The 27,880-nt window shown below is 39.9% G+C and overlaps 4 protein-coding genes across 6 annotated transcripts in view; 1 reads left to right on the top strand and 3 right to left on the bottom strand.

Moving 5' to 3' along the window:
• Positions 1 to 16,583, bottom strand: part of LOC114876901 (glutamate receptor 1) — a 177,241-nt gene extending 160,658 nt beyond the window's left edge. For all 3 annotated transcript variants that reach the window (XM_029188816.2, XM_029188819.2, XM_029188817.2), the window contains exons 1-3: positions 16,479 to 16,583; positions 16,315 to 16,410; positions 14,967 to 15,863 (exon numbers count right to left, since the gene is read on the bottom strand). In XM_029188816.2, the coding sequence (XP_029044649.1) occupies positions 14,967 to 15,186 (220 nt within the window). In that variant the 5' untranslated portion in view covers positions 15,187 to 15,863; positions 16,315 to 16,410; positions 16,479 to 16,583. The remainder of the gene's footprint in view (positions 1 to 14,966; positions 15,864 to 16,314; positions 16,411 to 16,478) is intronic.
• Positions 16,584 to 16,684: 101 nt separating this feature from the next.
• LOC114876905 (general transcription factor IIE subunit 2) lies at positions 16,685 to 18,406 on the top strand. Its single transcript, XM_029188828.2, has 4 exons — positions 16,685 to 16,852; positions 17,061 to 17,325; positions 17,391 to 17,600; positions 17,681 to 18,406. Exons 1-4 carry the CDS (start codon positions 16,791 to 16,793, stop codon positions 17,999 to 18,001), a joined length of 858 nt encoding a protein of 285 aa, XP_029044661.1. The 5' UTR covers positions 16,685 to 16,790; the 3' UTR covers positions 18,002 to 18,406.
• Positions 18,161 to 23,705, bottom strand: LOC114876906 (ras-related and estrogen-regulated growth inhibitor). Its single transcript, XM_029188829.2, has 6 exons — positions 23,335 to 23,705; positions 21,702 to 21,815; positions 19,844 to 19,900; positions 19,241 to 19,314; positions 18,909 to 19,175; positions 18,161 to 18,826 (listed from the first exon to the last, which is right to left on the bottom strand). The coding sequence occupies exons 2-6, from the start codon at positions 21,796 to 21,798 to the stop codon at positions 18,671 to 18,673; spliced, it is 651 nt and encodes a 216-aa protein (XP_029044662.1). The 5' UTR covers positions 21,799 to 21,815; positions 23,335 to 23,705; the 3' UTR covers positions 18,161 to 18,670.
• A 904-nt stretch (positions 23,706 to 24,609) lies between these two features.
• LOC114876908 lies at positions 24,610 to 27,684 on the bottom strand. Its single transcript, XM_046285967.1, has 8 exons — positions 27,429 to 27,684; positions 27,112 to 27,364; positions 26,726 to 26,962; positions 26,462 to 26,657; positions 25,581 to 25,756; positions 25,323 to 25,503; positions 24,892 to 25,177; positions 24,610 to 24,725 (listed from the first exon to the last, which is right to left on the bottom strand). Exons 1-8 carry the CDS (start codon positions 27,472 to 27,474, stop codon positions 24,610 to 24,612), a joined length of 1,491 nt encoding a protein of 496 aa, XP_046141923.1. The 5' UTR covers positions 27,475 to 27,684.
• Positions 27,685 to 27,880: the final 196 nt, after the last annotated feature.

Genomic DNA, 27,880 nt, shown 5'->3' with positions numbered 1-27,880 from the left:
TTTTGTTCGAACGAAAGCACTTCGCCCAATAGGAAACACTCGATCATCGAAACCGTGTAAATTAATTAAAATTTTGCATTTTTTCAAAATTGTTCGCGTTACTTTGCCCTGGTTTAAACGTATTTCATCAAAGCAAAGTTAATTTAGGTGAAACTGTAGAAAATGAAAATTGAGTTTTCCTTCATCGAGAAATTACGTGCTATTTTGTTTGAAAAGAAATACTGCTTTCGCTTGCCTTTGTTCGAGTAAATTGAATACGTTCGTCGAAAAGTAATTATTTAAATACCTGTATGAAATATATTAATTAAAATTTTATGCTTTTAAGTAAATATTAGATTGTTAACACCAGGAAATAAATGATAAAACTGCGTTTAAAATAAATAAAAGATGAAAGAATAATGTTATAGTTTAATCTTCTCTCTGTGTACAGAGGGTGAAAATACACCCAAAGCTTTTATAATTTTTAATTTCTTCAAAATTAATAAAATTTTACAAACAATTACGCAGTCAAAGCTTTCTCTTTACTTTTTAAATATAGGGGATTAATTACACCCTTGCACACGATTAACGTTAAAATATTTGCTCCACGAGTGTTTCCACGAATCTAAAGAGGGCACTGTCAATAATTCGTTATCCGAGCGACTGTTGTTTATCAGAAAACTAACTACAGTTGCCCGCTTCCCAATGGACCGGGAAGAGTTTCAAGAAGATTGCTTAGCGGTCGTACAGCAAGCCAGAGTGGTCGCGAAACTTCGAACCAGACTTCGCACTCCGCTACCGATTGCTCGAAACGTATTTTCTTAAGAACTTTCCTCGCTAGCACGCGTCCCGAAATCTGTATTCTCCGAAGGGAAAGGCGAAACGTCGATCGACCATTTCGAGTACACGAGCCAGTATTCGATCAAACGCTTGCCGCAGACGCGCATAGTTCGACGAAAGTGAATTATTTCGGGAAAATTTCATCCACCAACTAGCATTCGCTGAAACCGCGAGGAAATATCGAGTCTACTCGACGGGAATGGAAAGTTTCAATTTCCAATGTACGCATTAAAAGCTTACCCGACCAACTCCACTGGTGCTAATTTTCCATTGCTCGTTTCGTAACCGAGGCACAGAACAGTGAAATACGAGGGACTACAATTTTTACAATTATAAAATAATTTTTAACAAAAAATACAACCGACTTCGAAATGCACTGAAAAGTATGAAATAATTTCAGAAAAAAAAAAGAAAAAAACATACATACTGATCGAATTGAGTATCGATCCTCCTTTTCGAAGTCGGTTAAAAATAGATAATCAATTTTCGAAATAGAGATAAAGAATTCTTTTTGTCTTTAATCCCCAGCGCCAACGATCCAAGGTATGTTCGAAAAAGAAATAAAAGGATTGAATCCTTTCAGGTGGATCACAGAAATAAGTCTTCTCCACGTCACTCGGTGATCCAACTGAGAGAAAAAGGAATCCTTTTTCATGTAGCTTATATTTGCTACTCGACCTGTATAACACTCGACGGCGAGGTGTTTGCCAAATAAATTCGACGGGAGACTTATTGGCCCCTGCCCAATATCTATCTCGTCGTAAAAATTTTTGTTCCGACCTTCTCCGAGGATATCGCTTCAGCAGACAAACGAAAGAAGCACTTCGATCGAAAACCTGGTGTTTACTTACAATTCCTGAGGGATAAAAATCGTACGACCGAAGCTGGATTAATTTTCAATTAATTTCTATAATTGATCCAAATAAGAGACTCGATGCGCGATTAGTTTATCAATTATTCGAAAGGAATCGAAATGTTTACGATTAACTTCGACGGCATAGAACAGCGCAGCTAGTTTTAATCGAATGACAAAGATCGAGAACGATAATTGCGTTATATCGGTTCGCCTGATTACATTCACTTGTCGGCAACGAGTGCACTTCCAAATTCACCGAGTTATTAATTTTTGAACACGCCACGCTGGTTATTATCGCTGATAATATCGCGTTCGTATCATTTTCGTGCCTCGGGTGTCGTTACGAGAACTACACGCGCCATTGCGAACACTACCTCGGCTCTGATCACATTTTTTCCGTGCTAATTGGTGAAATTGAAGAATTTATATTCTCGGAAATAAGTACTCTGAACGGTCGACGAGTTCAGAATTTTTTAATTTAAATTGCAATTGCAATAAGGGAAATATGAAAGAATGAACTTCACTTCCAATTTTTAGAAATTAGTTTAGCTTCTACTCGTAATTTTTTCCAATGAATCAAGAGTAGGTACGGAATCGGAATACATAAAAGAAAGTCAATAAATTTGGTATTCCCCAAAGATATATGAAATTTGAATAATCTCAAGAAACAGATATATTTTATGAAATATACATACATATCTCCGCATGGAAAATTGCCATGCTACGTTGAAGATTTAGGTGAACATAAACTAAGAGAACACCTGACATAATGGATGCTGACGTTACATCGAGGTTGGGTTACACGGTTGCCAACGGTGCCAAGAGACATATCTCCCAAAGGAGTGATCAGAAATTATCATTCAATAACGTAGTTGACTAGCTACTCCGCTGCATCTCGATGAAGCTCATTCGAGTAGATGTAATATATCTAATCGTAACAATCGATCAGGAGCCAAAGAAATTGTCACAGCTCGCGTTCGAGACACCTGTTATTAAATTGATCACACGAAATCAAAATCGGTAGCCGTTCGATAACGCGCAGCCTCTAACTTCCGCTTCCCGATGAAATATGCACGGCAGGAATTTAATATCTGCAAAGCAACGATAGCGAATCATGCTACCGGATCTTATGCAATAATTAACCGACAGTATGCTGAAAATGCATCCTAAATTCGAGGCATCGATTAGAATTCCTAAGAATCAATCAATTTTCAAATGCAGTGCACTTTGCGATGGACAATTGATTACTTTTTTCCCCTCATTTTCTTTTCAATTTTTCCAAGGTGAAAACGAATCAGACTTCCGATCACGGCTTTAGCATCGCGACGATGGAACATCGACGAAGCACTCGATTAAGGATTTGCAGAGAGCTCGAAGGATGGAATATTACCACGGCTATATGTCGTCTGCTTAATACATCTTACACTTTCGCAGGTGTACGTAGGTGAAATATAACATAGGTAGTCGGCGTATCGTAAAATGAGATGTCACGCTAGCTTTTATGGCGGCTGAATCAAGATTAGATTTACTTTGCCCCCCCGAGCCAGGGGCGTTTTCAATGAAACTGAAAGGCCGGAACGGGCGACGTGACGATAACAGATCATCTCTACCTGCTGAATATCGCGATGATCATTCTAAACGATACGAGCGCTACACCGGAAATGGAAAAAGGGACGGTATGGACACTTTGAAAGACCGTCTGTATCTGAATATCTAATCTCTCGAAGGATACCGACACGTATGTGCACGTTGAAATTTTCTGAGTTCAAATATAGTTCATAAATTTGCAATAATTATTCGGAATAAAATTAATGTATATCTTTTTAGCACGCTGCGAAGAGTGGGCTTATGTCAGGACTTTTGTATGTCTGTCACACCATTGAATCTCAGGTCTCATTTATCAAAATAGTAAAAAATACAATTTATTTTAATTATTTTATAATTCGTATTTTTGGTTAAATATTATAGATTTAATATATTCTTAAATCATTTATAAAATAATAATTATTCCCGAGTTAGTGGTTTTTTTTGAATAAACGTGGATTTAACTTAAATGTAGATGCAGATTGCAATTATTGTTAATTTTAAAAATTTGAATTCCTTAAATTTAAATATGTTTGACGAATGAATGTAACATCGTTGTTGCTTTAAATTACTTAATATTAATATGATGCTTCTCCCGAACGAATCTTTATTAACCAAGCCAAGATCATTAACCGAATCGATGAAATCCACTTAACGGTATGTTAAAGGTTGTTGCGGATCGTTATCTTTCGCTAGGGAATGAAATTCCTGGAAGTTCCATGGAAACTGAAACCCGTGCATCCGCACCGTCTAATTCGAGTTATCGATCTAGGGAAGGTCTAAAATTACTGGAGGGGGCGTTCGTGTATTTATGCGTGGCCGTACGACGAAACTCGACAAAGTATCAAAGTACCAAGTTCCATCCACCCCCTTAAAAGCCACCTCCGAAGCACGGTTGAAAAGTAATTTATAACGCGGTGTTCGCTGTTTTTCTCCGTCGCTTTTAAAAGCGTTTTTAATATACCCGCTTCGGGAACGCGCGCACTTTCGTTTCCGTCCAAATAAATTCCGCCCCGTATTCGAAAAAGAGGTGAACACGCTCGCGGCCAGATACGTTCTTGCCGCCAGGCTGCGCCGCGTGTCGCTTTATTAAAAGAGCGAAAACGTAACGGTAAAAGGAACGACGTTTATCCTTCCATTGAACGGTGAAATAGTCGTTTTCGTGGCTCCGTTGCCACGGGATATATACGGTATATGCACGGATCGTCAGAAAAAAGAAAAATAAAAAGGAAAGGAAAGGAAAGGGGAAAAGAGCTTCTTCGAAGAGCGATTCGGTGGTCTTCTCGTCGAAGAGGAAACACGGTTCCGCGGCGCGGCTTTCGCTTTGATGAGAGGAAGAGAAGCAGCAACGAGAGGATGACAATTCCACGGAATTACAAAGGCTTGTAACTCGCGTGTCGTTCCGTAAACACAATTACCGTAAAATGAAACCAACGTCCTGTAAAGGGCGTAGGGTGAGACCCGTAGCCCTGGGATGAAACGAAAGGAAAAGAGAAACGTAGAAACGGACGAGACTGTGCCACGGTAAGTGGCGCGATTATAATTTCCAAGAAAAGGGAAGAGAAAGAGAGAGAGAGAGGGAGTAAGACCGAGGACTTCCCTTCTGGTGCAGTCTGTTCTTCTCAACTCCTTCCGTACCACCCCTCGACCTAACCCTTCCTACAATTCCACGCCACTCCTTAGATGCCGACTTTGCAACTGCTTCGAGGCGCGAGCATCCACAGGAAGTCATTAAAATATTCATTGTGACTGCCGGCTGAAAATTTCTGGACCAAATAAACATTCGGATTTGTCGCTGCCTCTATTATTTCTCTCCCTCTATCTATCTTTCTCCCTTTTTCGGCTAACATCGCTAACCCGCCCTTTGCATCCCTAACGTTCAACAGCTGTCTCCTCCCATCAGTTACAATTCCACGATCGCGCGTTTAACATCGTTAAATCCTTTTCACAGGATAATACTTTGACGATTATTCGGCTAATTTAAGAAGATTCCCCCCCGAGATACTGAACGTTCCGAAAGGGAAACACTTGGTAAAACGATGCTGGATGTTGAAAATAAAGAGTTCAAATAGAATTGTTCGTCTTCTAAAACCGAAAGCAAATATAATTTGTAAAGAGCTGGCGCACATCTTGCTTCCTCTTTCCAATACTCTTCGCATCCATTTACCGTTTCACCCTTGTTCTTTTTACGATTTTTCCTTCCCCGCTCGACGCGAGCATACATGCATGCGAACGGAAAACTTCGCTAGGTTTTAGTGCTACGGAAAACAATTGCCGGATCCACTCTTTTCCTCTCTATCCGCGATCAGTTGGCCATCTTCTCGAGTTCGAGTCTACTTCCACCTTCCTGTAACCCCTTCCGCTTCGCCTCGATTTCCTGCCCACCCTTCCGCGATACAGATTCCAAAACAGTTCTTGGCTCGATTCGCAACGCGGTTATTTCCATCCCTCGTTAGAATATAACACCGCTCGCTTCGCGATTCATAAGGCAAACTACGCGTACCGAGTCGCCGGAGAGCGGAGACTCTGGTAATAGTCGAAATTTCGTGAAATTATCGAATAATAGCTGATAAACGCTTACGATCGTGCAGTAGACCGTAATACCGATCTACTTTCAACGAATAATTGAATTTCGAGCCATTTAATGAAGTACAGTTTTTAAGAATCTTTTAACCGTCCTAAAGACCTTTCCAATTGTATTAGAAATTTTTGCATCAAACACACAATCGAAGGGAGATTTAACTATCAAGCTGTCCTTAAAATAAACTTCGAACGAGTCGAATAACAAGCTTTGTTTCTATTCGACCGAAAAAACGGTGCAAAGAACGAAAGGACCTAAAAGAGGAGCAAGTTTTGACAGAAAACAAATCACCTAATGGAGTGCAGTTTTTAAGGATTCTCTGATCCTTCTAAAGGCTTCCCTAAATTTTGGTTTTTTAAACAGCAGTATGTAATTTGAATCGTTTCGAAATAATTTAATATCAAATTCATGTGTAATTAGAGACAGGTTTAATTACCTACCTACCCTTTGAATTACCCTCCTAATAGCTGAATATTATACTTGATTTTTATTTAATAGAGAAGCATGGAAGACCCTTTGCACCACAACGATTCGATTGCACCGAATTTATGGTATTATAGTATTACAAGAGAAAAGCCGGATAAAGCATCGTGTCACCCTCTCCATTCTCATCCCGTTCGTTCCTCATCGTCAGCCTTTCTCTCGCGTTTTCAGGATTCACCGGCATATTCCGCGTACAGGGGAAATGATTAAACGGTACCACGAGTCTCGACGAAGCCACACTAATCCGGCGTTAAAGACAAAACCAGAGTCAACTTTGGGACTGTAACTTGCGAGTTACCCTCCCATTACATACGCGAAACATGAAGCGCGCGACATGAAACGTGAAACAGCCCGCATGCATTCTGTAAACGCGCGTAAAATCGTTCCCCGAGACTTCCGGCTCCCCTATAATTATCCCTTTATATCCTTCCTTTCTTGTCTTCCCGCGCTGGGTATACCCAACGCCATTACTTTCCGTGTAACTCGCGGTACTTTCAATTATTCAACTGTAAAGGAACAAATGGCCGCTGCATTTTCGTTAAATCTCAGCGCGAAAGGCGGTAAAATAAAAGATTCGTGAAATTTACTCGTTAAAAAGGGGCTGAAATTTTTATCGGTGCCATCAATTTTGTAAGGTAAATTAATGGTACTGTTGCTAAATAAATAGTTTTTCCAGAGTGACAACTGCTATTCAGAAGATTCGAGGCTTTAAAATTCTTTATTTTTTTGGATTTTTCATTTCTGATCTAGTTTCAAATGTTAAATATTTTATTCTAAAAGCGCTGATACAGAAATTTCATTCATAAGTAGCGTTTTTAATATCATAAACGCGGTGCAAACTGGCAGTGAGTAGTGACAGTAGTATAGCTCTATAATAGGTCAGACATGCTATCTATTATCGCTGACTGCTCTACTTCGAAGAAACACCATCTCTTATTGTACATTTTTTAACAATATTAAACCATATATTTATTACACAATCATGTAATTTATATGAATAATTATTAATGATCTTCTCAGTGATCCTAATTCAATGTCAAAGGATTGTATAGTAACGTATAAATATAAACATTTATAAAAATTAATGCTGCTCGCAAATAAAACTGTCCAAAATGACACAGGCAATAAATCTAACCATTTCAAAAGGAAGATTAGAGTTTTCAAAATATTAACCATCCACTGAAAGATTGGTCCCTAACGTTTCCCTATACAGTACTTCCCCCTATTTTCCTTCCAACTTTTTCCTCCTTTAACGTTCCACGCCTTTTTGGTGCCACGTAACAAACTGTTTCCATGACCCTGTTATCATCTTTCCGGCTGAGGACAGTCGTACAGTAGCCGACGGAGATAGAAGAGCGAACAAGAAGAGGATTAATGGGACGTCGTATCACGCACGCTGGGGCGATAAAATATCGTTGGAAATATCCCTTGGCGATGGCGACTTCGAGTTATCCCTGGAATTCACCCTCCACGGTGTTCCCTATCTTAGATAATCTTCGCCATTAAAGGGAAACCAAAACGGATACCATTTACGTTCCGTCTGTTTCGCAACAAAGCACCGGCGTTCCAAATCCGAGACTAGCAAAACCAAGAGTCACTTTTTGCCCGACCCCACTCGTCCTTGTTTAATATTAAACGTTTCCCTTGAATTGATAACCAAAACATAGCGGTGGAAAAAAGTTACGAAATCAACGTATACTTGGACGAAGGAACCGAGGCAGGATCCTTGCGTGCCCTGACGTATAAATAGGAATATCGCGAACTGAATAAGAGGACGAACCCAGGAAGGTACGGAAGAGACCGTAGCACTGTCAAGTTTCTAAACCACAGCGGTCTGCCAAGTGGGATCCTAGTACTTCGGCCAAGCCCCGAGGTAACTCGCAACGGAGTCATCAAAGCGGAGAATTACGACTGGGACCTTGGATTTTCTCGAATTTTGAAAACTATTTCGATGCGAAACACACGGAACACCGAAGACGTTCGTACCTTTTCCTATCTACATTTACATGAACAATAAACGTATGAAATTGATCATAACTTGCGAAAAGAAAATGAAGCCGACAAAAACATTTTTCTTATTCCTGATTCGAAGCATGCAAATGCATCTTTAATAGATACGTGTCGTTATAAAAATCGTAGCCGGATGTTGCGCTTCTTACCCGAAGTTTAATTAAATTCCGAAGAATCGAAAGCAGGGAAAAGTTGAGCGGCAAGCAGAGAACCGAGTGGGCCACGCAGGTTTTAATAACCGTCTCCTATCCGAGCAAGAAGAAGAAGAAGAAGAAGCTGGCAAATGGCTGTGCGGCATCGCTGGTGGCTATGGAAGCCGAATAGAGAGAAGGTATCCAAGCTCGACGAAGTCAAGCATCGATCTTTTTACTTCCATCCTTTGCTAACTTTCCTTACTCACTTTTTTTCTTCCTTTACCCATGGTTCAACCCTTCTGCTCGTTTCTTTTCGTTACTCTTTCGCCACCGACTCCATCTTCGTTGAAACTCAAACGCGCTTTCATATGGCTATCAGTTCCCCTCTTCCACTGTTTTCACCATTTTTCCCTCTACACTTTCCCAGCCATATCTATCCGCTTATCTATCTTCCCTTATGTTCCGTCCCCGTTATGTCCGACTATTCGTCGTTTCTCTACTTCAGTATTCACCCCTTCGTCGCGTGTTTCCATTACCACCTACTTGTCTGGCTCGAGTCTGCTTTTGTCTCTTCGACGAACAATCGATACACCGGGGTTGTCGCGCGATTTTACGTGCCATTTTCTAAACCTTTTTCCCCGTCGCCAAAGTTTCCCATTTCGTTATCTTTTTTCCCCACTGTCGCGATGCCACCGCGCGTCTCTCTGCTTGTCTTTCTCGCACGCGACAAGCTTATTTCGCCGGCGTACGCTGTCGCGATGGAAACGAAAGAAACTTCTTCGAGAGAACATCAAACTTGAATTTTCTATGATAAATATATGAACAGTTCAGAATATATTCCGGTTTCTTTTTAACGCGTTGGTAATCGAGTGCTGTTAATTTCAGAGAACACAAGGGGATGAGTTTGCGAACATATATCGACGATCATACTGCAGCTAGCATCACGTGTCGAAGCTAACATTATTCTCTGTTCGAATTAATGCAGAAGCCGTGGCGACGTACGCGCCACTTTGCCCATTGAGAATGCTATTCGATTAATGTCAGACGTAAACGTTTGCTGTACAACGATACTAATGCTACAATACCGATTAATTGCTATGGAGGTCAACCATGATCGACACCTCGAATTGAACGTAATCAAATAATTAAGAAAAGACAATTCAAAAGAATTCTAAATAACAAGAATATTATATTAATTTTAGAAGGTAATAAATGGAACATTTAAATTAGCAAATAATCACCTTCTAAATAATTATAGCTCAGATACGCCATGCTAGAAAGCTATTATTTTGTTAAATAAATATTATATTATAAGCTTCTTGCAGCAACGTAAAAACAAAGGTGACCAAGAAGTGCATCCCACGTACGACGCATTACGTAGCTGCACTGAATGCATCCTTCGTAGGAGAAAGGCTACATCGACTGAAAACCCTAAGGATGTCTTCTACGGAAAGACATACCCATTTCTACATATGGAAAAGCAGCTCGGTAATATCGGATTACTCTAGCTCGCGTCTGATGCTTCTACGTTTCTACCATTGCTACGATACTCGTAACAGTGGGTCTATTCCAACCCTCCCCGGAGATGCTGTAAAGCTGACACGCGACGACCGGGGGTGTAACGTTATTTTCCAATAGCAAAGGGGTGGGTACATTCCATTGACACTGATGCTCAACGACCAGAGAGCAGAAAGAACGCTGCTAGCAGGCCGGATCATTGAGAACGCTTATGAGCGAATATGTAAATATTTCCAGATATCATATCGAGGATACGCTAACGCCTCTACCTTGTTATTCTCTCGTTGAACGCAAAGTGCAAAAGGGTTATACTTTACGAGCGGGAAATTTATCGACGATATCCATTCCGTGTAACTACCACGGCGAGTGTACTTGATCGAAGATACCTATCCTATACGATGCCACGAGGAAGCTGATACCCTCTCGCGTGTATGCTCTGTCGATGGAGAGCAACCGTGACAACTTGAACAACCTCTCTCGTCCTAAAGCGACGTCCTGAATTCCTGAAGACGCCTTGTAAACGATCGATGAGCTGTCGGTTAGAGCGAGCATCCGCAGAGTGCCCAACAATTAAATCATTTTATCTCAATCCCTATCTGCTCTAAAATTGTCGATCAAAAAATGCGACTATCGTTGAAACGTCGAACGTCACAAATGAAATTCTATGTCTTAGGCTTTAGGTTTAGGGGTGAAGAACAAGTACGATCATCCGAGTAATTAATGAACGTCTGCTCTAGGTAGGAAGGTTGAAGTAACCTGTAATAGCCGGTTACGAGTTTTGGGTAATTTCACGAAACTTCGCTGGCCGATTTCAACGGGGATAGGTAGCTTTAATGGCGAGTAACTTTGCGCGTATAACATACGATATTGCAAAGCTCGCTTTAGACAGATATCCCGGCTGCGTGGTCGGGCGTCGTGTTCGTGGCTGGTCGAGAATATGCGTCGATGATCGTACACAAGCCGGCGGTTTTGTCATTCTAATAGGCGAACCGATGCATCAATTATAGAAACACAGAGCAGCCGGTCTCGCATTATCACGGCAACCGAATAACGCGCTCCGATTGCAGCCGATTATGCGAATAATAAATTGGCATTCGAACGCGCTCTGTACCCGGAGACATTCGCCATTCCAGCCAGTAGAATGCCAACCCTTTTGTTCCGATCATTCTGTAGGGGAAATTAGTATAATTCTTGGTCATCATGCGACTAGTATCGAACGGCAAACGGTAGGAAATCGAATTACCTTTGTGATACGTTACATCCGCTATTGCGATACGATTGTAATACTTATTTGAAAGAACTTTAACCCCTTGGAAAATAATAAATTTTCATTTCGAAAGATGAAAATAATGAATCGCGTTTGTCATTTCTCATTAAGAGGAATCTATTCGATATGAAATACGGAACGCATCGCCTCGTAGCTTGAATAAATCAATTTTAGAATGATTTATGAAGATAGATATTTCCATGAAACGCTCGGCAGACACTTTTTCCCCGACCCTGCTACTTCATCGAGCACTCATTTCCCCTAGAAATGACCGGGACGCAGTGAAATTCGATTTTCTCCCGTTGCACAGCAGCCCCGAGCGAGGCTAGGGAAATTCTTCGACGATATGCGCCACGATGGAGAAGGTATGGGAGTACCGACATGTCTCCCTTGTCTGATAGCTTGGTGCTATTAATCGCATTAGTCGGACGGCGGGTCTCTTGAGTGGTAAGCACCTCTGCCTTGCTCTACAAAGGCCAGGCTATCTTTGCTCCTGTTGCCCGAGATGCTCCTTGCCAGACAGGACTAACATGCACCAAGAAGACGGAACATTTCATGCTGCATTGAATCAAACGACTAAATTGACCATTCTAACTCGGCTCCAATGAAATTCACTGATTAAATTCATATACGAATTTTCGAGATATTCTGAGAATAGAATATTCCCCTAAATAATTATCTAGAATTTCTGAATATTTCATTTCTATATCTTGAAGAAATATTTTTAGATAAATATATATTTAAATAATTGATCGCTGTTTAATCGCAATCACGTTTTCGTTTCACCTTTTGAACCGAGCTAATTAACTAACTTAAAGAAGCATAAATCGGGTAAATAGATAACGAGACTCTTAAAGGAATATAACAAGATAAGATTAACTTGAAATCATACACTTTCAAAGTTAATTGAATTTTTGCATTATTATATGCAAAATGTATCTAATTGGTTAAAAATTGCATATCCGACATTCTACACATTTCTTCTTCGATCAGAGAAAATTCGTTGCGAAAGCAAGCACGAAATTCTGAAGCACGAGTACTTTAACAGATAGAACATGTAAAGAAGATGATAAAAGTTTGCAGAAAACGAGAGATGTTATTAAAGATAAGCAGAAGTTTCCATAAATAGCAATACGAGGTATTTTATCAAAAATCACTTGATTACTTTCATTTAACTTTAACAGGAAGAGTTCTAGAAATAAAAGCAAGTCCACAAATATTCTTTTCTTATCCAGCTGTTGGAAACGACTGTCCACTCCAAACGTATTTCAACCTGACGATTTATACGAGAAGACATGTAGGGTAGTTCGCGAAACCAACCCCTTTTGCGAGGGGACACTGGGGTCAAGTAGCGATGACTCGTCCGTCTGATATATTTTTCGCCAGGGTCTTTCGCATAATTCCGTAAAAATATAGCGAGCGAGTGGTGAAGTGGGAGAGAGGCATCGAGGTTCGAGTAGCAAAGAAAGCCACCGTGTGCGGTATAACTTGGCAAGCCAACGAACCTTCGACTATCCTCCTCCTCCACCTCCTCCAACGTCACCACCGCCACCCTCTCGTGCCACGACCTCCTCCTCGTCTTTTCGTCGACTTAGCCGCCAGTTCTCTACCTACATACCTACGAGAGTGGAAGAAAGACACCACCATTTCTATAGGCATTCATCATTCGCTCCTCGCTCAACGTTCCTCTTTCTCCTTCTCATCCCTTAACCCCCTCTCTCTCTCTCTCTCTCTCTCTCTCTCTATTCCACCCCCCTATTTCTGCGTCTGATCGTCTCGCGCTCACTTTCCCCGTTCCTTTTCCAACCCTCCAAAAACACATCCCCCTCCGCAACCCTTCTCTTTCTTTCCCTCTTTCACGCACCCATTCGCCAGATTCACTCGTTCTTTTCTTCTCCATCGTTTTTTCCTCCCCGCAACCTCCACCGTTACGTAGCTGAGATGTGCATTGATGGTAATCTACCAGGCTTTTAACCGAATATCACGCTTCTCCCAGTACCCGCAGATTTCCGTGGCCGATTTTTCAACGGAGCTTATCGAAAGGTGGAGGAAAAATTGAGAAAGGAAATTTGATGGTTCGATGTACGAATGTTTAGAGGATGCAATTTCGTTCGTTCGAACTTTGAACTAAGCACGTTGAATAATAACTACCTCTTAACGATTCAAGACACACGCTTGACATTATTATTCAAATGATACGAATTATTTACGAATAAATTCGATGTGATATATTTGAAAGCGTTCTTCGTATTCTTATTTAATTAGGAACGGTTGCACTATTGCAACTTATGCTTCCCGAGCGCTTGTACGTATTACTCGAGGTCAGAGTTAATATCAAAGTTGCTAGTCTCGTATGAAATAACTTCGAGCTGATCTAATTAAATCGAATTATTTAACAACTCTGTAATCCACGAAGGACGTCTAGGGGTTTCAGAAAATGAATAGCCTGATCCAATGGAATTGTTTTGATCAGGGGAATAATTAAATTGTATTGTACGTGGCTTTTGTTAATTAAGGCTAAATATGAACATGCTCCTGATGAAACATTGAATTTCGTTGAAGAGAAATTATTTAAAATTATAAGTTCAAAAACGGCATTTTGTTTAAAGGGAACAATGAATTTGATTGTGTATGTTTTATGATTTCAATATCAAATTTTTTGATTTTCTACCGGTTCATTTTTAATTAAAAGACATGCATATACTGTTTTGTATTGACAATCCAATTACCATCTCGTGTAACGCGTTGTAAATCAATACTTACGATTAATCAGTTATTTCATGTAGATCATAAATTGCAGTTTCTCGCCTCTCGTCGTTGTTTATAAAATAATTTTAAAAACGGATGTTCATATCGACACGCGTATGATGTATTAAAAACGTTTCTAGAATGCGTATCCCTTCTTTATTGATTCAACGACGAAACTTGTCGATACGTTTTCCCGAATGACTACAGCAAATCATCGCAATCGTGCACACCTATCGCCTACGCGAAATATAGCAATAACGAAAACACCCTACTCTATAACCCCACCCGAATCGCTGTTTACTGTTCTACATGAACGCGTGTTTATCGTCAAGAATGAACACGCGAATGAATATATCATGTAGAACCTGTTATTCAACACCTTCGTTACCAGCACCCAAATAGAAATTTGTCCAAAATAGAACAGCTCTTTTAATAAAATAAAATAATGTAACTTCGGTCTATGAACGTCGTTTATACATTATACTTTTCTTAAATCATACGACAGATTTTAATAAATATATTTTTTTTTAATATGGAACGTGGCAGCGAACGTGTTAATCCTTTGATGACCGACGAAATTTCACAGTCTCAAATTGAAATCGTAGCAGTGATATTAGCAATATTAACTAAATAAAAATATCAACTATATGATAGTACTGTCTACTTCAGAAGCTTCGCAGATCTAATCACTGACTGCCTAATTAAGCAATCGTTCCGTCTCTATATTTCTCTCTCTGTAGAAGAGAAATATGCACACTTTCGAGGGTAAAAAATCGCGCATCAAGAACGGAATATTTACTTCCGTCCAGTGTTGAATAGACAGGAACGAGCCGAGTGCAACAACCCTCCATAACCGTTGGAGTAGTTGCACAACGTTCGACCGGTCGTGTCGCTACACACGCGAGCCGGTTGCAAGCGTATCATACGCGAATTCGCTGAACGTTGTAACACGTAAAAGACACTCACCGATGGAGATCTTGTCCGGGTAGGCAGCAGGCAGCAGGACCATCAGTATGCTGAACGCCGTGGTCATGACGGTGAACGTAGATAACGGCCTGGTGATCCGTGAGCTTCCAACGTTCCTGATGTTTCCAAGCGTATTTGACACGACACCGTGAAAAATGGTCGCGCGACGCCGCCGGCGCGATAAGGGCGGTCCACCCGTTTCGTGAACTACCGGGAGCATCTTCCGTGCTCCGTGGTCTGACACAAACTGGCGCACTTCACTCGGCGTGAACTCGATCCCGCTTGAACCGCCCCAGCATCCCTCTCTCCTACCTTCGCGTACCTTCCCCTACCCCCTCGACCGAGAACAGCCACCGTTTAACCAACCATACCAGCCCTTCCCTTCTCATCGTCTCTCTTGTTTCCTCATCGCACCCTCCGCGGATCATGGTCTGGGTGCCATCTCTACCAACCAACCCCTACGCACAACCCTCTCACGCGCCATCTTTTCGCTCTCTCGCTCCCTAACCTAATATCCCCATCTTTCTCCGTTCAGAAAGCCATCCTTCGCGCGCACGTTACACGACAGAAGCGCACCACACGCGATCACAACACAAGACGTTTCCTGTTATTTTCCAACGACGGATACCGGTGAGCAATACTGTTGCTCGGTTGGTATGGAAGAAATCTACGCGCGAAGTTTCCGAGAGCTGGAACTAGCCGGACCGAGTTATCAAACGTATACACCGTGACAAGCAGCGAACCTGCTCTGGAATGTTGTTGACGTTACCGAACGATTACTTCGCCGGATTTGGTTTTTGTGTACTGGCTGGTTTGATACCGGCGCTCGCTCTGTTTACGTTCTCGAGTATTATTGAGAACCACGGTAGGTCTGTATGCTCGAATCGAGGTTACGGTCTTTAATAAAACAACAACGACAATATTAAGAGGCACGTGTTAAATACTGGTAGATTCGAAAGGTGTTATATGATTTTCATAAATGCAAACGATTGATTTCATCGAAAAAGCAAATTTTGGTAAGCGTCGGTAAAGCAAATTTCCACGAATATTTATGTACTAAAATGGCGGTCGTATGGATGTAACGCAATTGGCGGGAAAGAATTTTTTTGCATGCATAAAGAATATTGATGAATATATTATATTGATAAAAGTATTGAACTTTCGAAATTGGAAGTACAGTAACGCATGAAATGAATCAAATGAATTGTCCAAGAATTATAAATACTTTTCTAGAATAGTTGTAGAAGAAGTGTATCCCATCATTGGCGTTATTTATTTAGAATAAGACTAAATGTAGTAGGCTCATCCAATTATACTTATTCTTAACCAAGAGAACTTAAGCACTTACCTAAAAATATTGTAAAATGCCGAAAAGTCCAGAGAATCAAGGGGGACTAACGTCTACTGCAAGACTCGACGGGGCGTCATGTTCACTAAACACGTTCTTTTCATGAATATTAACTATTAAGTAACAATTACACTTGAAACAGGGATATAAATGTAAAGACTCACCTTAAATTATGATGGACACACGTAATTAGTTATAATTCATAAATATATTTGTATATTTCTTCCAATTTGCACTTATGACGCAAATCACAGCTGCACTAACAGTAAACTAATTCGATACTAGTATCGAAGATTTAAAACTATCGAAGTTAAGCGAGTGCAAACTGGCGCATGCGTAGTATAAGTTTTCTTGCAGTTCGACGCACCAAGAGAAACGACTCGTCAAGCAGGTTAGCATGTGACAAAAGTGACAGATCGTAAGCAAGAGTTAAATAAGTGGTTTCGGTATTTGTATAATTGTAAATTTTAAATACAATGGATCCAGCATTACTCAGAGAACGAGAACTGTTTAAAAAACGAGCTCTAAGCACACCAGCGTAAGTATTAGATACTAAATTACGTTTCTAACCTGTATCTGTATAGAAAGTAGAAATTTAAAAGTACCATAGACACATTTTATTATAACATTCGTATTAAAGTTTAAACTTATGAATTATCTATTTCACACAACGATAAAATTAAAAAATTTAAACATATACTATATGCTTTATGGTATAATGTAAAACGTAAAATTGATGTTTACAGGGTAGAAAAAAAGAAAAAGGAACAGGATAAAGACTCTGCACGAGATGAGCCCCTCAAAAAGAAACCCAAGCCATCCTCTGTGTCTACAGGGCCAAAGCTGGACATGGTTAACTATAAAACCATGTCTGGTAGTACCCAATACAAGTTTGGTGTTTTAGCCAAGATAGTGAAACACATGAAAACTAGGCATCAGGATGGCGACGATCATCCTTTGACATTAGAGGAAATTCTAGATGAGACAAATCAATTAGATGTTGGATCTAAGGTAAGTCTAATAATATGTAAGTAATATTAGCATAGATTTGGAGCATGGGGATTTTTGTCGGTCAGGTAAAACAATGGCTTCAAACTGAAGCTCTTGTTAAAAATCCAAAAATTGAGGTTACTTCGGACGGTAGATTTGTATTCAAAGCTATGTATAAAATCAAAGATAAAAAATCTCTATTGAGATTGCTAAAACAACAGGACTTGAAAGGTCTCGGGGGGATTTTATTAGAGGATATACAGGAAAGCTTGCCACACTGTGATAAACATTTAAAGGCAAGTAGAAGAGTGAATGGTGTGTGGCTGATAGTGTGTAGTGTGAAACAGTGATAGTAACAGTGATTTCACAATTCTAGAGTTTACAAAACGAAATATTATTTATAACAAGGCCCATGGATAAAAAAAAGATTGTATTCTATAACGATAAAACGGCACAGTTTCCAATAGACGATGAATTTCAAAAATTATGGAGGGCTGTTGCCGTTGATGCAATGGATGATCAAAAGATTGATGAATATCTTGAGAAACAAGGAATACGATCGATGCAAGATCACGGTCCTAAAAAACCGGCTCCGATCAAAAGAAAGAAACCAGTCGGTAAGAGGAAACAATTCAAGAGGCCAAGAGATAATGAACATTTGGCAGATGTTCTGGAAACATACGATGATACAAAATAGATTTTACTTAATGTCTGTAAATAATACGAAATTGTGATTTAAGTGTTGAAAGATAAATAAGAACGGATTTATCATTATATCATGATTAAATATGATCAACTTTCTATGAAAATCATCTATTTTGAAGTTAAAATTATAGCCTTACATATCATCGTGATATAATAAATAGATAAAATATTTATTGTCATAACTTTACCTTATAAGTACAAAATAAATCTAGATCAACTAGTACAAGTTTCTGTATGTATATAAACTACATTCGTGTATGTTGTATTCATTATCAGCCTTGTAAAACGAACAAGCCATTCACTTTTCACACATTGTGAACCGAGTAATTGAATTTCGATGAAAATATGTATATCTTGCAAGACAATAAAGCGTTTCAGTAAAAAATATGACAACATATTGAAACGTTATACGCTTAAATTATTCTCTAACATAAAGCTTCTAAATGTACGTACCACGTTATAGTATAAATCATTAAAAGTTACTTGAAACTACATAAATCTTTGGTACTTAAAATTTTACTGATAAGTACGTGTATGCATGCATAAAATATGTTTCGTTACGCTTCGAAATTTTCTTAAATACAATCATCACGATTTCCCGTTTAGTAAGAAAAAAATATAGATAGAAAAATGTTCCTTAGAAAGACTCCGCGTATAGAAATTAATCTTTCGGAAGTGCCGAATCGCTTTTCCCCCGGGAATAAGCACGAGTCGCTTTGCTACCGAGCATCCTATCCAACAACGATTGCTTGTTCCTTCTCCTGGCAGCCAAAACTTCTCGGCACAGTTCGTGAAACGATTCGGCAACTTGAGTTACCTGAAACAATACAATATTGTTGCATTCAAATTATCCAAGAGAGAAACCTTATTTACCTGGTCGAACCGAATAGAAAGTATACCTGTTCCGCGGCGGATACTTCACTGAACCAGCATTCGAAGTCCTTTGCGAGTATTTCTCCCTCCTCGGTGCTAACTTGCCTCAAATGAACCATATCGGCTTTGTTTCCAACTAAAGCAAGAGGCATCGTAGCCTCCGGATCAGCCACCGCCAGTGTTTCCTTCGCTTTTCGAACAAAATTGAAGGAACCTCTGTCGGTTATCGAATAGACCAAAAGCAATCCGTCAGCCCATTGTAGAGTTTCCGTGGATGGTAATTCGTCTTCGCTCTGTAACATCGGAAAATATACTTTCTCATTATCCTCTGTCATTAACAAAACCATTCGTTTCTTACCTTCGGGCAGGTGTCCAAAATTTCAAAAAGTATCGGTTCACCGTCCACCAACACCTCGTGCTTGTATCTGTTTTCTAAAAAAAAAAAAGAAAAATAAGACAATTTTAATGCGATCAATAATTTACACCAACGCATTCGAATAGATCACCGGTCCTCGAGACGACAGAACAAAGAAATTATATAAGAAATTTTCATCGCGTTTCATTCGGTGATCAGGTAGCCGAAGACTGTTTAGTAGATCTTTCTAGTCCGGTCTAGTTTTAGATCCCCTCGATACGAGACACGTGCTCGCAAGAAAGTCTCTCCTCTCGTCTATCCCGCTTCTGTATTTCTACAAAACAAGGAGTTTTGTACGAGTATCAACCTCGCATTAGTACCCGTCCTGTCTAGTGTCAAATTCGTCTTCGATAAATTTAGACCAGACGCAGCCCAAGGTATGCGTAGGGAGAGTATACGCAGCCTTTGAGGTGCTTCAGCGCGGTTGTTGGCAATTTTTCAAAATAAAAGAAAAAAATATACTGTATGGAAATATACGCGACATTGTTATCGACGTTTCGTTCTCGTATCGAGAAGCCGCATCTTGTAAATCGAGATGTGCCTTACCTGACTGGTGATCATATTCCCCGATGTACCTCCTTGTTAGAAATCTCACTGTCAATGCTGGAACGTGAAAAGAATATCAGTGATATCGTTTCGAAACGTTCATAGGAATTAGCTTGAATTAGCGTTGTTATTCGATTCCAGTTTCTATCGTTAGAACTTTCCTCCGGCACCGTTTTCATCTATCAGGACAGTAGGTGGACGAGTGTGACACGTATTAGATTGTGCATACATCAATAGAAATTCCGTGCACATATCTGTTAGAAAGTTATCAACCTACATTTTAACAGAACCAACCGCCCTATTTCTATCGGTTCTTCTATGATATTCGATTAGCTCCAAATAGGGACGAATTGCATAAGATAACAAGTGCAACGATAGACATTTCTTCAAAATAACTTCAAAATAATTTCTTCAATAAATTTGAAATTTTTCTAGATGCAATACATTAACCAAGTTTAGGGGTCCAGTTTCTTCTACTTTGACTCTCCCTGTCCGATCTGTAGGAATCAATTTCCACTCGATATCATGGAAACTTACACGATCTTGTTCGATACAATGCACGTTCCAACGTATCGTGATTCGATCGAGAGAAACGAGAGCTACAGCCTAGTGACCCGCTTCGAGGTATACCGCACTATTTTTACCTCGAACTCGAACCTGCCACGGTGCTACAGAACCTTGCACGAGCATCGAACGTCAGCGCGCGATGTTTCGTCTGAAAATTCAATGAAAAAACTAGCCCGAAACTATACGTCGTAGGAATTTTGATTTGTGAAATCGAAAAAAGAAGAGAAAGCGATTTTCCAAGGCGTCTAAAATTGTAAACTGACCACAGCGCGTCTGGATCCCCGAAGACTAGAGCAAGTTTCATTCCGTGACTGACAGGACCACCTGAACGCTTCATAGAGAACAAATTTATCGGCGATCGGGTGTACTCTTGCTTGATTCCACCGAGCAGCATCATTTGGACGCTTTCCCTCGCGTGGCTCGTTAAAAGTTTGCTGCTCCTCGTGCCAATTTCCTGCGCGGATCAATTCGGCTACCCGAATCAACTTTAACCACCCTCCCGCTCTCCTTTCTTTCGACGAAACCAGCAATTACTTGGCAAGTTAAAAATACAGCAAACGAAAACTGCAAGAAAAACATTGCCATCGTCATCGTGTTCGAAACCGATATCTACAATTCATTCCTTTTTTTTTTTCTTTTCTCTTCTTTTCTTCTATTCGGGAGAAAACGCGATCGCGACGTTACGTGATCCAAGGAAATATTGAAATAAAATTTTATAAATAGGGCGGAACGCATAATCGCCGGGATCTAAGGCAATTATTTATTCACCTCTATGCCTTACACGTGCCATTACCAAAAATACACCCGGGTTGGCTTCTCTCTGGGTTCTGACCACGTTTCTCGCGCGCGCACACCTATCGCGTGGTCACCCGTTAACATGTGACTTGTGCACTTGTACTTGAATTAACAGCTGGGCTGATTCATTTTCTTCGAAGATTCATCCTCTTCGTCTTCTTTGGGTTTCATATCGATCTGATTGAATATCATTCGAATATATACCTTTCGATGGAAGTATGATTCTTGTACTTGTTTGGAAAGGGTTGAGTATTATAGAGCAGTGTTTTATTTTTTAGCACGTTAATGAGAGAGGATCAATCATTATAACATTATTAGTATATCATCGAGTTATTAATAACACTATAATAATATTTGCTAGGCAAAGCGAGTGATGTTATACTTTCGAGCACGGTAAAGAGGAAGGGTTAAATATTAGAGCAAAGGTTCGGTGGTTGAAATTTGAAAAGGAGAAAATTAATATATAATTGAAATTCAAGATAATTCTTATACCCACCACTTTTCCCAACTCCTGGCGCTCCGATAACAGCCACTTTTACCTCGCATAGCGAACTCTTCTTTCTTCGAATACCTCTGATCGCATTTGACGTCATGCTCCGCGCATTTGTCACTGAACAAAGTGTAACAGAAGATCGTAACGTTAGCAAACGCGTTGAACGTGCGGATTAAGGGTGCCGTGTGTATTCAACGCGGGCCGCAAAAATCTGTCGCGATTACATCTTTCCTTGGCCGGTTTCCACGAGCCTCGATTACGCCTCCGAATTTCATATAAAACATTCGATAGCGACACAGGTAGCGTGCATTCTGTTGGCGTTTGCCAAGGAAAACAACGCGAGAAGGTTGTATTTTCATAAAATTTAGTTAACGCCTCGTGATCCACTAATCTAAAATTTTGCTACTTTTCATATTCTTCTTTTACATTCTGTCTAAAGTTAGGCGAATGGCATAAAATTTAAAAAAAATGTGAAGGATATAAAATTTTGATTGTCTCTCTCCATGGTCCGTCATTCAAAAGTTAATTTTCTTCAGTCCAGAAACAAAATTTCCAATAATCTTCGCTTATTTCCAATTTCTTGATTTGGTGATACTTTTCTCGTGTCGAAAAATTCCTTCCTCTACGTTTCTCTTCAACTACTGAAAATCTTAGTTGCATGAGACTGCCCCGATGTCGAAGAGGTCGACGTTTCCAAATATCCTGCACCCGGTTCCATTTACCGGCTGTCTCGTGTCTCCCCTTCGAAATCAAAACGAGATCAACCGAGCCGTTTCGCCTCGTGTTCCTCTTCGAACGAAAGTTTAAATACACCGTACTCCTCGGCGTCTTTCGGATGAAAGAAAACGAGGAGAAACGGAGGCGGTGAAACGCGGCTGAGAAAGAAGCGACGGAATCGAGGTGCGTGCAAGCCTCGTGGAACAGAGAAGGCCCGACTTGATGGTTACATTAATAGAACGGTTCGCACATGTACCGTGGAATCTGAAGAATTTACTCTGGCGTCTAACGATGTACCATCACCGCGCGTAAGTGGCGTCATGGGTATACCAGACACCCCGTGGATTTCTAGTCGACCGCGTTTTCATAGTGGACCGTACACCTGAATTCGCAGGTACGGTAGTCGCGAAAATATAACGTGTTTATTATACAATAAAGATCTTCTAACAACGAAAGAATGGCTACATTATTCGACGATAATGCCCGTGGTGCCGGGTGTGGATCGCACCTTTAATCCTAGAAAGATGGGGCATTGTACGTAACCATGGAAACATGGAAATTTTAGGACGGACTATAGTGCATCGTATTGCAATGCAAAAATTTGCATAACGTGCCAAATTGCAGCATATTGCAACGTATTATTAATTTTCTTTAATACTTGGAATATTTAAAGATACTTGATAAATTTTGTTAATTAACCACGTTATGTTTCAACGACCATTATACCTTACTTATTTTTATATTCAAAGATTATCGAACGTGTTCCTCGACCGTGGAGAAAATTGACAAAGCGTAAACAAAGAACGTTCTAATTTAATAAGTAAGTCAAGGTGCCAGTCTATCAGCATTCAATAGGATTTCCAATAACTGTTACGAACGCGGCGTTATTTTTGTTTCTTCATCGACGTGGATTACTTACCAGTCGGTTAGAACGCGCCGTTGTATCTCTCTCTCAGCATTCCTCGAAACACTTTCTATCAGCTCGTTAGCCCGGCGAACATAACGGCCTGTGGTGAACGTAAGCGAGTATCAAAGTTAGGTGAATTCGCGACGCGATACCGTACCTCCTATTATCTGTTATCGAACGCGAACGGCTACCTGTCCGAATACAATCGAGGGAAACGGAGCGGAAGGGATCGATATCGGGAATCCACGGAACCGACTAGTCGATCTAGTTTCGGATGGCGAGAATCACGTGTTTCCTGACAATAACGTGGTTCCGTTCCGTGATCCGACTCGCTTCTTGGTCTCCGACCGACTGTCTCTCCCCATTCTCTTTTGGCGGCTCCGCGAGTCGGGCCTTCTTTATTGCTCGGTCGAGCCACGTACGAACGATATTCACTTCCGGTGCGGGAGTGCGCACCAACCAGAAGAAGGTCGTGTTTCGAAAACTTGTACACTCGGGTGCAATGTAGGCTCATATAGTTAGCCCTTGATTTTGAGGGAACGTAGGGAGACCCTTACCGTATGCTCCCAGCCAGCAAATGTAGATTTCAAATATTTTGGCACGGGTTCGAATCCCGTCGAGTGAACTTTGTTTTTTTTTTATACAATTTTTTTTTATGATTATAAAAGTAATTCCAGTTATAATTATAATTATAAAAATATAGTAATTTATGTGATTTGATAAAAAATTTGAAATCTATGTCAGGGACGTTATCCGGATATCCCATATTATGCGTTTTTCCAAATTTTTTTTTAAATTAACTTATTCTAGATATAGATCTATCACCCTTTGTTAGAATCTCCTCCTTGTATAAGGAACAAGGGCGAATAAGGCGATCGATAGATCATTTCTTCTTTTGCACTCGACTGTACTCGTTTTTAAATCGACACAAATATTGACTTGGCGGTTCGCGATCGTAAAGTAATTCGCGGAATGTTTCTTCCGGTTACGCGTGCAAATCGAACGGGTGTTTGCAAACCGACGAGGAACAGACCGATCGGAATCGTTATTATTATTAACTGCGGTGACGTGTTCGTTTATGTTTGGAAAATAAGCAAAAGTACAGCTGCGAGGCTTCCGATTTATTCTAAATCGTGTTCTCGATCTGCGAACGATTTTTAAGATCGTTTGTGGACATCGACAGAAATGGTTTTCAAAGGATGTGATAAACTAGAAGGGGTTTCGATATGGTAGAGTTATTATTTTGCCGACGGTTCGAGTCTGCGGAGATGGATTTAATATTCTTCGTTAGAGGAGCCACTCGCCAGTGGTTTCGGGACTTCCTTCCTTTCCGACTTTCCTCGCTTCCGGACAACCACCGAAAATCCAATTTACCGCTCGGATTAAGGCAGGTGTCACTCGATCTAAATAAAAAAAAATCCTTTGTGTCAAATTTAATTTACAATGAGGTGTATTTGATTGTAATAATCATTTTTTTATTTCCATTAACTATAGCCGCCCCTAGTATCTAAAGGGGTTGACTCTAATAGTAGGCTTAATTGGCAATTAGGAGAAACATTTTGAACGTACTTTTCAAAATAGGCTCCGTCTCAAACTCGTTGCAAATGTGATCAAAAATCGAATCGTCTGAATTTCTTTTGTAGAAATAATTTTCCCTCTGAGGTTTTTCATCAAGATCATGCTTCACTGTTACTCGTTCACCAAGATGTGAAATTTCATCATCAGCTTCTCCGCTTCGATCAGTGAAATAAGAAACATCGTTACAACAGGAACTTTTCAATGGATTATTGGTCCTAGAAATATTCCTTCGAACGTTTCTACATGTACTTTCGTATTGATGTCCATTTTCTTGCCACTTTTGATAAACAAAAATGTTCGAATTTAGAATTTAGAAGGTATTTCCTTAAATATTAGTTTTTCGTTTGGAAATTTTACTGCCTAATTTTAATCACTGCACGTTTGACCTAGTTATTTTCAAACAGTCCTTAAATTTTAATCACCTGATGAGAATGATCTATTTTATCTTCTTTTCGAAAATCCACTTTACGACTGTTCAAACTACTTAACTTCATAAAACGACCACCTTCGTGATTGTACTTTGTGTAATTTAAGGCTTGCAAGTTTTCGTTGTTCTCCTCTATCTTTTTGTGCAATTTCGAGCTCAACGTGCTTCGAGATGATCTGTAATGAATAAATTTTGGAAGATTTACAATATTTCCATTGGCTAGTTATTTGTCATGCTGATAGTAGTTAATTACTTTAGTACATTCTTTGTATCAGCTGAAGAACCAAGAATATCAGAACATCCGTTATCACAACATTCACCACCGCACTGATACTCACTCGTCTGATACAATGATTTATTGACTGGGAATCTAGAATCTTCTTCAGGTATTGAGTTTAAGTCAACATCCTTAACGTACGACTCCATTCCCTGTAGTGGTACAAAATGACAATTCTAGTGCATATAATTATCACAAACAGATTAAATTTAAAAAAGAAAAGATCGCTCTGGAATTGGGAAACTGAGTGCTAATCAATAATTAAATTATACAGCAATATTAAGTGACATCATATTACTGTAAAATAACTGGTTTAATAAATTATAAATACTCTGCGCGCCTTATTTTTGAATGTTTAATTTCTTGCTGGGCAATTTGAAAATAATACCACTTTCTTCTGAGGTTCCACCGCTAGATGACTGTAGCATCTGTTTCCCAGATGAAGAGCTATATTTTTTATTTTTATAATATAATGCTCTAAATAATCTTAAAATTAGATTATTAGATTATTCAGGATTGATTGTCAGCAAGTTATAAAAATCATTGATTTTGCAGAAAAATACGATTTTCTGTTTGGTTAATTTTCCCACTTGCTGCTAGATGGTACTAGTGATCCTGTTTTGAATTTGCGGGGAGATGTTAAATTTAAAAAATGCCTTATACAATATTCTCAGCTTATGAAATTAATTATTTTGCAATAACCTGATGTCATTTTTATGCCATTCAAATTAATTTATTAATTACTGTTTGATTGTAATCCTCTTTTACTTCTTATGTTCATTTTTAAAGAACTCTATTTCCACAATCTCCGCTTATTACAAATACCGTACAATCTAATGTTATTAAATTAAAGTTACCGGTTCTGTTGGATGGTCATTATAATCTCTAGTAGGTCCTTCCTGTTCCGAGGCGGAAGCTTCCGCTATCGAGGAGAGTTTATCAGTCGAAGTACCACATTCCCTGTATTCTAGCTTGACATAAGGATCCTGTACAATGACCACATCATCTTTGTCGTATTTTTCATCTAACATTGCCATTTGTTGTGGACTGCCGCTATAGCACTCGAAATAATGAAAAACACCCTGCTGATGTTTTGTATCATAAATTAATCATATTCTTACCTGATCAGAAGCGCATAATTTTCAACAGAGGCCTCGCTGGGTCGTTTCGCACCGTACAGACTATTCTTGAAATATTTTGATAAATCCTCCAGTTTGTCAGAATAGAAGTAGACTGGTTTCGTCACTTCCGTCGAGGACTCGCCGGAAATGTCTTTAACGAAACTGCTACGCAGACGTTGACGAGAGTGTCGGTGCTCTTTACATTGTTTCATGTTTATTTTCTTCTTTTCTCTGCTCCTGTTGAATATTAAATATTGCATAAATTTTAAATTAATGAAGAGGGAGTTGCCTCTCATCATTTGCATTTAGTCTTGGGGGAACAGAAGAAGAGTCTAAAATATTATTTAATTCATTTTTTTTTATTACTATCGACAATTTCAACCGACCCGATCAGTAATCCATCACCATCGACGAACATCTTCGCCCTCTTCCCTTGATTCTTCTCCATCAACTCGAAATCTTCATCGTCTTGTACCTCCCTCGAGACACGTTTCTGAGCCGCCAAAGATTGTTCGTATTTAGCCCGATGATACTTGGACTTGATCTTCTCGTAAATTTGCTCGTCCTCGCGCGTGCTCAGCACCGCTTTCAAACCATCCGCCGTGAGATCGATCAGTACTCGACAAATTTTCCTCGCATCTATTGACGGAAACGGAATAACCCTTTTTCGTCAATCTCGAAAAAATATTTCCCTGTTACTCACGTGGTCGCGATTCGGGGACGTAATAGAGGACGACACCGGAAATCATCAACGTTATCAGAGATAAGCGTTTCAAGTAACTGATCCAGCCAAACACGCTGAACGAATCCTCCTGATAACCTGTCGAACGAAGAAGGAAATCACATCGATCACCTGCGCGAACGCACTTTCACTTACTGTCGCTGTTCGATCTCGATGCCACGCACTGTAACACGTGCGCGATCAGAACAGGCAGCAGGAATTTCATGTTCGTCGCGAATCGACCGGCCAGTCGTTCGTCGTTCGGTTAGTTTTTCGATGGGTGCTTACGTGAGGATCGTCATGTTTCTAGCAGCACGCGAACAGGAGACGGAAGGTGGCAACGGAGTTAATCGATGCGAGATCGCATCGAAATATCGGGAAGCAAATTTCACTTCGTGTCGCTCACGTGAGTAACGGTTGTAACGGTATGAGTT

This window comes from Osmia bicornis, chromosome 5 (genome assembly GCF_907164935.1).
Source record: "Osmia bicornis bicornis chromosome 5, iOsmBic2.1, whole genome shotgun sequence".
Taxonomy (NCBI): domain Eukaryota; kingdom Metazoa; phylum Arthropoda; class Insecta; order Hymenoptera; family Megachilidae; genus Osmia; species Osmia bicornis.
The sequence above is the reverse complement of the archived record's forward strand: the minus strand, read 5'-3'. Positions and strand labels throughout refer to the sequence as shown.

Coding starts and splice junctions, on each gene's coding strand:
- LOC114876905 (XM_029188828.2), top strand. CDS start 16,791: ATGGATCCAGCATTACTCAGAGAACGAGAACTGTTTAAAAAACGAGCT. Junction 17,326..17,390: donor AATTAGATGTTGGATCTAAG/GTAAGTCTAATA, acceptor TTTGTCGGTCAG/GTAAAACAATGGCTTCAAAC. Junction 17,601..17,680: donor ACTGTGATAAACATTTAAAG/GCAAGTAGAAGA, acceptor TCACAATTCTAG/AGTTTACAAAACGAAATATT.
- LOC114876906 (XM_029188829.2), bottom strand. CDS start 21,798: ATGACGTCAAATGCGATCAGAGGTATTCGAAGAAAGAAGAGTTCGCTA. Junction 19,315..19,843: donor GGAATATGATCACCAGTCAG/GTAAGGCACATC, acceptor TTTTTTTTTTAG/AAAACAGATACAAGCACGAG. Junction 19,176..19,240: donor TTTTGGACACCTGCCCGAAG/GTAAGAAACGAA, acceptor CCGATGTTACAG/AGCGAAGACGAATTACCATC.
- LOC114876908 (XM_046285967.1), bottom strand. CDS start 27,474: ATGATTTCCGGTGTCGTCCTCTATTACGTCCCCGAATCGCGACCAC. Junction 25,504..25,580: donor GATACAAAGAATGTACTAAA/GTAATTAACTAC, acceptor TATTCATTACAG/ATCATCTCGAAGCACGTTGA. Junction 24,726..24,891: donor GACGGAGCCTATTTTGAAAA/GTACGTTCAAAA, acceptor TTTTTTATTTAG/ATCGAGTGACACCTGCCTTA.